This window comes from Gallinula chloropus, assembly GCF_964237585.1.
Source record: "Gallinula chloropus genome assembly, chromosome: 1".
Taxonomy (NCBI): domain Eukaryota; kingdom Metazoa; phylum Chordata; class Aves; order Gruiformes; family Rallidae; genus Gallinula; species Gallinula chloropus.
The window spans coordinates 20,535,583-20,549,476 of NC_140085.1; the positions used below are offsets into that span (position 1 = coordinate 20,535,583).

Genomic DNA, 13,894 nt, shown 5'->3' on the forward strand with positions numbered 1-13,894 from the left:
CTTCCAAATTGTATTTGCCTCCTCTTATTAGGACCATGGAATGTCACAGTGTGGCAGTCGCCTGTATGAAGGGGATAATTTTCTTTTTTTCAAAAAAGTATTTACCATGCTAGAATAGAGAAAACTTGATTCTAAAACAGAGAAATAGAGAAATCACGATTCTAACAGTGCAGACTAGTTCCAACCTCAGGTGTCCTTGATTTTACTCTTTCAGTAAAATGGAAGATGAGACCTTTCTTGTCCTTGAATACAAAAATCAGTGCTTCAGGAGATCCAGACAGAAGAGCACGGTTGGATGAATTCTAAAAAGAGATGCTTAATGCTGTTGCTTTTCAAAGATTGTTATATTTGACATTTAGGGATGAGAGCATAGGTCAGGAAAGGAACAAGCTAACCGGCAAGCGAGGCTGAGGCCTGCAGAGCAGGTGAGCGGTCCTTGTACGCTCTGTTGCGTCAGGCGGTTTCTCTAGAACATTGCTTGTAATGGGTAGTGAAGTAAGGACCCATAAAGCTGTGCAAGACCTTGAATACAAAAGGGAAATGTTGCAACTGGAATGTTTCAAAGTTTTTCAGACCATCTTGAACATGGTATTTATGCTGTGAAAGGATGTTTTCAACCTGTCCTTGTACATTGTGGAGCTTTGTGGTTATGCAGCTTTTCTTTCAGTGTAGGAGTTGCTGCTGTTCTCATATCCAGAAAAAGGCACTCTCCTCCTGTCCCTCACTTCTGAGATCAGCTTCATAAACAGAGATCGGTCCTCTAATGAATCCTTATATATAGCTAGAAGAGTTGAGATCAAACTTGGACCCTGGAAAGGTGGTAGACGCAGTAGGTTGAGCTAAAGTGTTTAGAGAAATTTGGTTCCCTGCTGCAGTGTAAAAATACAATTTATTTTTTTAAATGGTTTGCCAGATGTGTTTGCACTGATTCTTGTTTCTTTCCAGTGTGAGCTGGAAGAAAATTAGTATTATTTATGCTGAGATCAAGCAAGTTCTCCATTAATATAAGCAAGAATAATTGCTGCTGTAAGATGGCTTTGTCTTAGCCCCATACGTGCTAAATATTTGTCTCTGAAGGAGTGAACCAGAATTGTATTTTTCTTCTCTGTAGTTAGGTATAATTGTTTTATTCCTTGTTTCCTCTTGTGATGAAATGAAACCTGGAGTTGCCAAAGATGATAGGGAGTGCTAATTGACATAGAAGTGTGTCCTGGAAGAGCTGTCTTACACTTCAGTGCCCCTGAGAGTTCTTGGCAGATATCTTTTAAGCCTTAAATCAGAATATTAGAGAAGGGATGAAAAGTGACCCTGAGATAACAAGGACAGGCTGAAACTTTCCAAGCTACTTCCTCCCTCCCTCATGCAACGTCCCTAGGGAATTCTGCATGCCTGATCAGAACTTTCGCAGTCCATTATGCCTCCTGAAAACAAGTCTTCCAGCAAAACAGCTTGAACAGCAGGGATGGACTGCAGTTTTCTGAACTACAGCTGTCTCCTTAAGTGGGATTACTTTGCTGAGTGGTCACGAAGAATGTGTTCTCCCCCTGGAATGTTTTCCTTGTGGGCACACTGTCTCTGGAAGAGGAATTCTCTACTCTGCTGAGAAGGCATGTACTGTACGTGCACTAATGAGAAACAACAGTTGCAGAAAGTGTATTATGCAGGATTGTAAACTTTGAATATTTATTCAAAGTGAATGGGGCTGGGTGGCAGCCAGCCCAGCTTTGTCATGCTAAAAACTGGACTTGAAATCAACAGAAGGCTACCCTCCCCCTCCCTACACCAGCGTTTGGTGTGTTTAAACAATGTGCGCAGGCTTCATAGAACTGATTAACTTTATTGGTGCCATGTACATGGTAATGTGTCTTTGTGTCTCGCTGAACTGAGAAGGTGCAATTAAAATAGGGGTACGAGTACCCTCCCTAGCAGTAACTTGGGGAAGCAATGTCTGGCCATATTTGCCCATAAACTGCAGTGGTTAATTTCTTTACGGTTTGCAGTACACTTGCCCAAGGTAATTTCCGTGCCTGTGTAGTCTTTGGTGAAGACTGCACTATCCCCTCTTCACTCTTTCGTACCCAAAAATAGCATCTTCAGATGAATGTTAATTTATGTTACATCTACATGTGCTGTTCTTGTAAAATCTGTTCTCCAGATCTTGCCATTCATTTGGATGCGGTGGAGAGGAAAGGTGACTGTTTAGTGGCATACAAGGACAGTGTCTTACTTCTGTGTGGTTTTGTGGCCTTTGCAATTTGCCATAGAACGTCCTGACTTCACAGAATCAAACCTCCTGTGTCAGCTGATGCTGTAGTGCTGCTTCACACGTACCAGAAAGGAGTGTTTGACAGCTGAAGAAGAGAGCTGGACATGCAGAAGCTAAGAAACTCTTCTTCCATGCTCGTTGTTCTGAGGTTACATGCCAGGGACCTTCAGGCAGCCTGAAAGATACAGAATTCCACTCAACATTTTTCTTGTGTGCTTTGTGTAGTTTGGTCAGTAGATCACTTGTGTGGGATACAGAAATGTTTATACATTAGATACTCTTCCTTCTCGGAACAGTATGCATACGGAGAAGGTGTTTTAGTGCTTTACCTTGAATTTAACTTACAGTAATAAACACAGTAGCTGGCAAGTCTGGGCAGAACTACAGTCAAACTGAATATGCAACAATAATTGCCAGCAATCTGCATTCCAGTTGTGAAATAAATCTTTCAACAATGTATTGTGTGCGTCAGACTGACTGGAGAGGAAAGCAGTGAAGTACAGTAAGCCTAATAGCCCTAATAGCAATCATTATGAATGCCAAATAAAGCTGAACTAGAATAAATGAGCCTGTGTGGCAGCATGGGCTCTGAACAAAAAGGGCAAGTGTAGCTGAATGCCTTCAGCTCGGGGGGGTATCTGTGAAGGACTACAAATTGCAAACTCCTGTACTTGTCTGATGTTGGATTCTCTAGTGGGATAAATGAAGTTCATGATTCTTGAGTTCAGTCTGAAGCACCAGCCACTTGTGCGTCACAATATACTGAACTTGAGAAACAAGCAGATACAACCAATCCATCAGCTCAGCATCCTGCCAACTTTTCCCCTTCCCCCCTGTGATTCAGCTCTCACCCTGAGTGATTCAGAATTTCAGGTTTTATATAGGTGTTACTTACAAGTCAGAGCAGTTTGTGCTAACAAACTTCGCAGTTCTCTTTCCTGTAAACATTCTGGCATGGGGAGCTGTAAAGTATCAGCCTACTCTGTCCTAAATGGATGAGATGGGAGCAGTTTGAATACAAGGCAATTACAGGAAGGGGGTTTTTGGTGGCTTAGGTTTTGGTTTTTAAAGCTGTCAGTTGTTCATGGTCACTGTAGACAGCCTGACTACTGAAGTCTACTTACTGTGCTGTCTAGCTGCACTACTGCACTTAGTGCAACTGTTTCTGTTGACTTGATGAACTGTGTTCAGCTGGCTGGGGAAAGTGAAATAGTTGAGTTTGCAAAAATAATGCGAGTGTTAGCTGTTCAGATTGTACATTTAGCAAGGATTCCCATCATATGAGTGTTACTGACCAAACTTACTTTGAATCATTATCATCTTCTCAAAGCCAGGTTACTTTAAAATACTGTGTTAACAAGGAATTGAACCTCTTCAGTGAGGACAACTTAGTTGTATCTGAAATGGGACTGTAAGTGACCGTTAGTGCTGTAATTTTCTAGGGTAAAAGGCTTGCCTGTAGAAATGGTGTACATTCCTTTTGCCTCCTGAAAAGGCTTCTTATCTTGTGCCATTCTCACAACCTGCTAAAGGTAAACTAGTTTTGGAAATGGCATGAGAATTGTGTTCCTGAAATAATTTCAAAATGTGAAGTGTATAAACAAAGGGAATTAACTTGTTTTAGTCTAAATATTCTTGCTATTTGTTGTTTATTTTGTCACTCTCATCTTTAGGGTAGTTCCACTAGACAAGCCATGTGGGGGGAATCATATTTAGTGTGAAATCCCAGGAAGTTTTTATAATGGTGCCTTACTGGTGCATATGAAGCAGAAGAAAACTTCTAGTAATTACTCACTTATGTTCCTTTTCATGCAGGCTCAGTCTTATAGCAAAGATCTGAAATGATGAGCTGAATCTGCAAGGGTACAGTACACATATCTGGCTGTTCCATACTCTCTGTAGCCCCATATTTCACAGACTTTCATAATTCATTAAAGTAGGGAAATGGTTTGTGATTAAAGCTGTCTATTCCAATATAGTAATGAATATTTGTAATAATGAGGCTGAAGCTTAAAAAGAATGGCAGTTCAGATAACTCAGACTGCTCTTCTGAATATATTAGTTCTGTTTCTACTTCAGGTGTTGAGCATAGCCCAAGCTCATCTTACCAAGCCCTGGCCAGTCCCAGAAACAGCTCTGTGGTAAAAGTAAACATGGGGGGGCGGGACACGACCACGATGACAGGGGGGAAGGGGGAGTAATACAAATAGTTCTGGAAAATTAAATTGCAAACAGATAATGCCGGTGTGCTCTGCTTACAGTTGAAAAACACTGTAATCCAAAGGAAGGTACCTTATAGCAGAGGCAACTTTCAGACCTTTCCAAGCCAAACAAGGTGTTTGCAACCAGGGTTTTGGGAAGCACTTGATCCTTTGAGTAGGGAGAAGATTGTGTGGAGTGTTTCATAATTCAAACCTGAACACTGTGAAAATGTAGGAGGCTAAGGCTCCATATGATTGTATTCAAATGAGGGTTTTGGTTAATTCAGCCTAGTTCAAAGGGAATGCACGGCATCTTAACTTAAAGCCAGTGCTTAATTCATCTAAAAGAATCTGCAGAGAAATATGCATGTTCTTGATTTTATTTTTTTTCTTAAGGTTGGACTACATATTATTAATGTCTTGGCCCTATCTTACTCCTGATTATAGAGATTGCATTGCCTCTATCTGTAACTGTATGGCATGTTTGTGGCAACTATATAGTTAGTTAAATGGCAAAAGAATGTATTTTGGCACCTGAAATAGTGAAAAACAAGTAACTCTTGACCAGCCTGTTCCTTGCACTATCAACTACAATAAGGGAACGTACTGGGTTAACTGGGAAGTGACCATACTATTTCATTTTTGGAAACAATACTAGGAAGGAGGCATTTAAACTCAAAACAAGGATGGTCTGTCTTCTGTATTCTTTTTTGTTTTCTTACCTATGGACTTGTGTTGCATCAAAAAGAATATTGTTAACAGTATCTCATTGGACAGTTGCACATTAGCCATGTAAAGATAAATGTCCTTGCCCCACATAATTATCTACACCCAAAATGCAAACTACTAGGCAAACAAATTGCTTCCTAATTTGTTCCTTAAATGGTAATGACTTGCATTTGTAGTTAGTTGCAAGGCTGCAAGATCTTACAGGGCTTTAATTCCTTGACCACTTAAGGGGTTTTTAGAAATACTTAGTGAAATGCAGCGTTCCTGGAGCCTATGAGATGGAACTTGCTGAATTTGATTCCTCTGGTACTGTTCTTGTGGAGAAGGCAAATTAAAGGTTGGTTTGTGGTATTGCTAGTTTAGAGGCCCTGTGGGTTAGAAGTCAGCCTTGAGAATAGCATTAATACCAGGTTATCTTAGTATGATCCTCCAGTTTTCTAGTTCTAGTAGCTGATGCTTCTCTCTGGAGCATATGAAAACCAGCCTCAGAGAGCAATAATAAGACTGTTTGCTGCTGCCATGCAACAGGGCAATTTTCAAGTCTGTTTAAAGTTTGAGGTAAGGACCATCTTTGAATTTCCTCACTGATTTGGTAGCACTGGCACAAAAATCTTAAGTGTTTGGTGAGATTTTAGAATAGCTTTCTTAGGCTATTTCTCTTCTTACTGTGAAAGCTGTTGTTTTCAGTCCTAGGAGTAAAAGGGATAGATGGTACAGAATGACCCCTTACTGGCTGAAGAATGCAGTCTCCCTGTATGCTGGATAATTTGGGGCTCTGCTCTTGTGAGGAATTTGATTAATCACTTTGTAGCTATCTTCTTTCCTTAGTTCTCTTTAGATCTAGAACTGATTGTGACTACCCCTTGAAAGATTTCTTGCATTTCTTATCCAGAAAGAATTAGTCTCCAAGGCATATTGAATTTATGTGCTCTAACAGTAAGGGAGGAATATGTTTCAGCATAGTGTAGGACACTTCAGATAGCTGTTTACTTAGGATTCCTCAGGAAATGATGAAACTGAATTTAGCTGAAGCATACTGCCTGTGTCCTGCCTGATTATAGCCAAAAAAGGCAACTGGTTAGATTCTGGGAGTTGCATAGGCAGGAAACTGTGTAATGGAGGGTAGAACGCAGCTGTTGCTTTGCCAAGCCTGATACAACTCTGAACACAATTGAATTTTTTTTTCCCTTTTCCCCTCCTTCCCTCCACTCCCTTTTTCTCAAGCCTTTGACCACAACCTGCAGATGACATTCTGCAGCGTCAGAGTATCTTTTGTTGAATTCCTAGTTTTCTCTCTTTTCTACATACTCTGTCAGGGTAGCTGTTGTAGTGTGTTCTTGGAGCTCACTTGATGGCTCAAACTTTTTGTGGTGACCCCCTGATTGCTACATCTCTGCAACAAATCTTTGTTGTGTGTACTTACTAAAATCTGAATTTTCAATAAAAATATAGAAAGGAGGCAGAGTTGCTCTGAGAATCATCATTGTGGTGATTGAGGTGGAGGTGTCAGTGACCCTGTGAGGAAGGAAAGGTGAGGTAAAGTGTGGGATGGCCACTTGGCATATCCTGTAAGGCTTAAGACAAAGATTCTTAAACTCAAGCTAAAGGAAACGATTGTTTATAGAGTGATTTTCCCTGTCTGCTGAAGAATTTTTGTCTCTGGATATACAGCTATCCATACAGTCTCTGGCACAAAGTTGCATACCACCTACAGCGATACATTTGTCAAAAGGAATTTCCCTATGTGCTTACAAATGACTGGTGTGGGCATTTGTGCCCATCATTGTTATAGCTGATGTTTTTCTGGCTTCATTCACTGCTTGCTAATGCTGGGACTCAACATCTGTAGTTGCTCTCATGAATATTTTGCGAGTTGAACTGCTTCTGTCCTGCTCTCAGTACCTTTTGTCTGCTTTACCTGTAGTCAGACTTCACCTATTTGATTTTCAGGCTGGTTTGTAAATATGTGTATGTTCTGTAGAAGAGTTACCCTTGTTGATCCTGACAGCCCTCCATGATGTGAATATTGATATTTTAATTTCCTGTTCTTTTGGTGGTAAAAAGCTGTAGCTTCTGTCCAAGTTATGAAAAACATATACTGAGGACACTGGTATCTTTGTGAGGCAGGATCCAAGATGTAATGTTTATGGGACCTTGTAAAGAGGCTGCTGTTACATGGTTAATGAGCCTTGACGCATGCAGTCCTTTCTTCTGATTGAAAGGGTTTCTAAATGGCACCAATAAAATTGCTGCCTTATAAACTGGAAAATCCCAGGCAGTAGTGTTCTGGTTTTGATGAAACATGGGAACTGGGGTGCTATTTTCTGAGCGTGCTGCCTACATTTCTGTCTTGTAGGGGTATTACTCTCGTTTCTGCCTGACCACAGCTTCATAAAGTATCGCAGTGGAGGCTTTTTGGCTGTAAAATTTCCTGACCACAGGTTTATTCTGTCATTTTCTTGGAGGTATTTTGCTACTGAACATTAGGAAAAACTGGTGGGGTGGGTGTTGCCCTAAACTGGCAACAGAAAGTATCTAATGTGCCCTCAATTTATTATGTTTAATAGAAGCAAAGTGTGTCTCATAGTGCCTTGATTGGTATATGGAATTTCAGAGAAGTTGTATTTGAATCATTGCTTATCAGAACAAGGAGACGGGAAGTGAAAGTATTGATTAAACATTTATAAATGTATTTCTGAGCTACTATCTCTACCAAGTGGAGCAGTGAAGGGCTAATCTTGATCTGAACGTTAGTGACATAGCAGCTGTTGCTACAAGTGTTGGTGCTTCTTACAAATTGTTTGATGCTTGTCACTTTAATGTCCTTTCTCTTTTCTGCCAAGTAATGGCTTCCAAATGCTTAATGGTCACTCTTTTATTGTAGGCTTTGGGGTTTTTTTAGCTGCTTGTGAATTTGGTGTTTTTCCCATTCTCTTGGCAAGCAAAACCTTGACCTTATTGGAAGTTTGACAGCTTACCAGTGATTACTATCATGAAACTAAAGGAGGGGGAGGCATGCTGTGATGAACAGGGACTCTGAACTGCTTAGCATGTGCCTGTCTGCCTCTAAAAATTTGCAGAACAACTTGAGATTTTAAAAATATCTTCTTTCTCCCTCCCTCCTTCTCTTTTTGCAGGTCCCCAATTCTAAAGCACAATGTCGCTAAGAGATGCAGATAAGTACCTTTATGTGGACAAAAACATCATTAATAACCCCCTGACTCAGGCTGACTGGGCAGCTAAGAAGCTGGTATGGGTTCCCTCAGAGAAGAGTGGGTTTGAGGCAGCGAGCCTGAAGGAAGAAGTAGGAGATGAGGCCATTGTGGAACTGGCAGAGAATGGGAAGAAAGTGAAAGTAAATAAGGATGACATCCAGAAGATGAACCCTCCCAAATTCTCTAAAGTGGAAGATATGGCAGAGCTGACATGCCTGAATGAGGCTTCTGTGCTTCACAACTTGAAGGAGAGATACTACTCAGGACTGATCTATGTAAGTAATCTTGTCTGTTGTGGTAAAAGTCCTTGATTACATAGTATGTGAACTTTCTGTAACCATTTTGCTTCTAAAACACATGTGTTAACCTTTCGTTGCCCCTATATGCAACTCTCACATGACTTAACTTCTTCCCTCTACTTAAAATCATTTCACTAAAGTATGCCAATCCCTCTCTAGTTAATGTTGAAGCTTTCAAGGAATGCTGTGGTAAATCTGTCTTTACCATTTTAATGTCTTTGTTGTAGGATGTTTCGAATGCCGTTTAACCTTCTTTTAGCAAGAAGTGAGAGGAATTGGAAACCGGTAAACAGGGAGTCTGATCTGAACTGAACCAAATAATAATAAAACCAGTCTTAATATCCCTGACATACGAATTGCTTTTTCCCATGTCTGGAGCTTCAGTGGGGAAGACTGCTAATGTCAAGCTTTTTGTGTTACAAAAAATTTGTCTCTTGGAGTGTCTTACTGGAGAAGGCATGTGTACCTGTGTGTGCTTATGGATAGTAAATATTTCCTTTTCTTTCTACCCCAAAATGGGCAAGAATAGAGATTCTTGCTGCTTACTGCTGTGGAAATGACAAATACCAATGAACCCATGCAGCAGCTACCTCACTAAATACCAAAAGGAATAAATGAGGGGAGGTGGAGAAGGATAATTTGGAACATCAACCTGGTTCTTCAGTTCCCTTCAGGTTTTCCTCTTCCTGTGGCCTCTGTTTGGCCAGCAGATTTTGGTTGTGATTGCCTCTATTAATGGTCTGTAAGCATAAAATAAATCATTAAACTTGGGAGTAATGTAAAATTTGGGTGCAGTGGCTAATTAAAACAGGCACTAGTGTTCCTTAGTTTGATTATTCTCAGACTGGTCTGCTTACAGAATTAAAATAGGACTGCCTGAGATGGAACCCTGAGGGGCGTACAGGTGCTGGATGTTCAGTATTTTTAGACATTATGAAATCTTGTTCATAGTAGATTAGAAAATCTATTAAAATGTATTAAAGAATACATTTACTATGTAAATATGTGTATTAATACAGTCCTTAAAGAAAGCATGCCTATATTTTCCTTTTCTCCCCCCCCCTTTTTTTTATTGCAGCCAAAACCCCAAAGCTGCTTCTCTTGTCATATGCAGAAGACAACATAAGTAAAAGCTCTCTGCAGTATCTATCTGTATGGAGTGGTTTTGAATGCTTACTACTTCATCATACCTGCAGGGCTATAATCTTTTATGTAGTCATCTTATGTGGCAAGCTGTAGTTGATCTCTCCTGCCCTAACAGGGACTGGTGATATCTAAGACACCACATAATAGGAATTCACCCTAGCTATCCATCTTGGTCAGAAACCTTTGTGAGCAGAGTGGCATGAAGCCATGTAGCCACCTGCTGCACAAATCATCCTTCAGAGAACATCTGAAGGATGCAAAGCTGATAAATTTAGTCTGACTCCCACTGTCTGATCTCAAAAATTTGAGAGCTGATGTGGTTGGAGGCTGATGCAGTTCATTTTTCTGATTAGCCAATAACTCCTTTGACTATTGGTCAGAATCTGAGAGGGAAGAATGTTTGTATTGAGATGAAGGAGGATGTGCAAGATCATGTGTAACATTTTTTGAACAGGACACATTGCTAACTTCTATAGTAAGTTGAGAAAAGTTCAATAGCATCACAAAGTGTGTTGTGTGCTATGCAATGGCCTGTTTTACATATCTTGCAAGGTACCCCCTGCAATTTCAGACCTAGTCTGCAACTGTAATAAATAGAATTCTTCTAATTGGATTGTAAGAAGTATTAAAAAATCCCCACACCCTTCACCCAAGTAAACTTAGCATAGTAATTCCCTGTTACAGAATCTCACTCTTGCCAAAACTGTGTCTCTGTGCACTTGTGAAATGGACTGATCTCACCTGTCAGCAGTTCTCAGCAAGTCAGGAGATTAATGGGAAGGCTTAAAAATTCATTGGAGTGGCTTTTAGTTGATCATGAAGGAAGAAAGAGAATCCACTCAATGTATCTCAAACATAAATGTCTTTGGAAAGCTTGTGAGCATAGTTTAGTTCCGTTCTTGTCCTTTCTGTCTATGCCAGCAGGGCTGTGTGGGGGTTTTGCCTTATTTTTTTTTTTTTTTTTAAAAAAACAAAACCCAAGTAAACAACAAAACAACATCTGTATTTTTCTGTTTACCCATTCTATGGCTGGTGCAGACAGATTTTGAGCAAGGAGCATCAGACATTTCAAGAACTAAAAGCCTGAGTCTGAGACCAATTTGCTGTTTCTGAGTGCTGATTGGTTCTGCACTGAGGTGACTTGTTAATATGAAAACCAGCCCATTAGCCCTTTTCTATTTAAAATACTGTATCAGAAGATTGTTTTCAGCTTCTGTGTTGCTTAGCTGAACTGTCTGGTTTGTATTCAGTGTGAAACTCGGAACTCAACCTTACATATTCCATTTATTTCACCAGAGTTTTGCTGGAAAATAAACTTTCTGATGCTGTCAGCTTTGTGCCATGCTGCAGATGGTCCTTTCCACTCTTCAGAGCTAGTTTAGCAGTTAGAAAAATAAAACTAGTTCCAGTTTGGCCCGAGTGTCATTTGAAATAGTTAGCAAAAGGCAATGCCAGAATTCTATTTTGAGATAGTAATGTCTGAAACAAAGTACACATTTCCAAGCCAGCTCTAATAGATTAGCCTTTCAGTTGGAGCCTTGGGTTCAATTCAGGGATTTATGCATGTGAGTCTACTTGTACTTAAATAAGATGAAGATGACTCTTGTCTTGTGGGAGTGTTGGAAGCTTCTGTTAAACATGTTTCAGCTTGCTTCCCATGTAAAACTACGTGTGCTTGACCAGCAGTCATGACATGGTGGTGTCGCTCAGTTGCTTCTCCCAGCTGTGATGAGTTGCCTCTCTTAGACAAAAATACCACTTCACACCTCTGTCTGAGATGATTATACTGCAAGGAAACATCCCGTGGGTATTTCTCCTGGGAGCCAGAATGCTGGAAGAAGGTGATGGCTTCTACCTGCATACCCACTTCATGGCTTCATCACTCTAATTGAAATGAGCGTCTTCTATTTTCTAAATTGCTGCTGTTACCTATCTGTAAGATGATTCAGTCTGGCTTTAGATCTTTACAGTATTCTTACTTGAAAAGTGACGGTTCTAATTTGTCAGCAAGCATGGCATAAAAAGTCACACAAATAGAGACAAGAAAACTTTACATTCCTTGTGGAATATTACACAATACTTGCTACCACTTTTCTTCTACTCTTACTTCTAATCTCCCAAGAGCATTTACCTTTGTTAACATCTCCAAAGAAGAGGTAGGTTTGGTCTGTGGCATGAATTATTTTTGTTGCAGGAGGGGAACAGGGACTGTGTAGGGCATCTTCTTTTCTTTGCTATGTTGCTGCTGCTGCTGTGGGATTTGAGGCAAGCTGGTTGCTAGTGTAGACAGCTGGAACTGGAAACCTAGAGGGTTTTCCTTACTTGTTTTCCAGAACTCAGAGAAAATTACAGCTCTTCCAACAGTCCTGTTGATTCTAATGTCAATTATTTCCATGCCAGTATATAGAAAAATATGTATTGCAGGTGCTGTGAACACACTGCTCTTGAGTCATCTCCTTTCTACCTCTTGGTCTATCTGTCTTCCACTGGTGTAGTCAGAGGTCTGGGAAGTATGACCCGGTCTTTCTGCTGCTGTTCTATTCTGTACAAGTACTGTCTGATGTGATGGAGACCTAAGGTTGAGGCAAAGGGAACTAGCATTGCCCAGATGGTTTCTGCTGGTCCTTTCAAGCGCTGCCTCACACCTCTCCTGACTAGAATGTCTCACTGGAGCTTAGCTTCCAGCGCTCAAATGTGTTTAATCAGTGTAGTTTTCCAATTTGGAAAGAGATTTAGCATTCTCTCTAAGCTATTGAAATATCCCTCAATTATTTACAAAAAGTAGATGTGGAAACGTATCCTAATGGTTTATACCAGGGTATGGAAAAGGAACCTTAAAGTACCTATAAATTTTTTCGTTTTGGGGGATGTAGGGTGAAAGCTGTGTCTGAATCTGTTGCATATGAGTGAGCTAATTACTTAATGTTAAGCCAGTGTGTAGAAAATTTGATACAGGACCATGAACTGTGTAGTAGTTGCTATTTTTTTTTACCCTTCTGATCACTGTACTCTAATCCTTACCTCTGTCTAGCTAAAGAGGCTAAATCTGATTAAGTACTCTCTGAGCTCATAATGGAGAATGCTTTACCACTCCAAAGCACTCTTCACTGAGCAAACAATAGAAGAGATGGTAGCAATAGAAATAAAAAGTGCCAAATGTACTCTCTTCTGGTTGCTGTAGAAAGCTGCTCCTTTCCAGATGTTTCCAACAGCTGCCCTTAAAATTGTCAGGGAACTAGGGTAGCTCTAAACCCCAGGAGCAAGGCTTGGAATGCTATTCTTAGAATGTCTAGGAAATATCTAAGAATCCTCTGCTCCTCCTATTCCCATTGCAAGTAAAATGTTTGTTAGCTGGTTTGGTTTTGGGTTTTTTTAGGTATTCAGATCTCAAAGACTTATTTATTTTTGGGTTTAGAAGCTCTGTATTTTCACTGTAAGTATTTTAACAGTTGTCTTCTATTAGAACTGTAGAACTTAAGTTAGTGGAAAGCAATTGAGAAATAGAGGTTTGCTGTCACAAAACAACAAATTACCCGTTTTGAGATGAATTAAAAGTACTAATTAGTTCGGAAGTATACTGCATTAATGACCTTAGGGGTTTGAATCTAGCTCTAGTTATACTTGTTGCAGTGTTTTCAGGCTGTCTAATCCAACTTCATGTTCAGAGCAGGTCAACACTCGGTTCAGTGTAGTCCAGTAGTCTTGAAAACCTCTAGGGAGTACACTGGTCTTATTTTTCTTTTAGTAATTAGCTTGGGTTGTAGTTTTATTACGTTGTAGTTGATCAGTTACTGGATAAATCCATAGCAAATATGAAGCAGAATGTAATAAAATGCCTGTTTCTAGGAGCTAAGCATCTACCTTATATAATGAAATGGAGCTGAACTCCATTGTATGAATGTAGGAACTTTAAAAAGAAGAAAAACCAGTCCCAGTGGACTGTAAATAGCCAGGGAGCAGGCTGGTTTGATATCAGTGTGACTAATGTGTCAGTTGATGCTCTGTGCATGCTTGGAAAGGCTGAGTACTAGTCAAGTT

The 13,894-nt window shown here is 40.1% G+C and overlaps 1 protein-coding gene across 1 annotated transcript in view; it reads left to right on the plus strand.

Moving 5' to 3' along the window:
- The window catches only part of MYH9 (myosin heavy chain 9), a 71,471-nt gene that overhangs the window by 6,973 nt on the left and 50,604 nt on the right, over positions 1-13,894 (plus strand). Inside the window, exon 2 of the mRNA XM_084277960.1 lies at positions 8,334-8,686. Coding sequence (XP_084134086.1) covers positions 8,354-8,686 — 333 coding nt within the window. The 5' untranslated portion in view covers positions 8,334-8,353. The remainder of the gene's footprint in view (positions 1-8,333; positions 8,687-13,894) is intronic.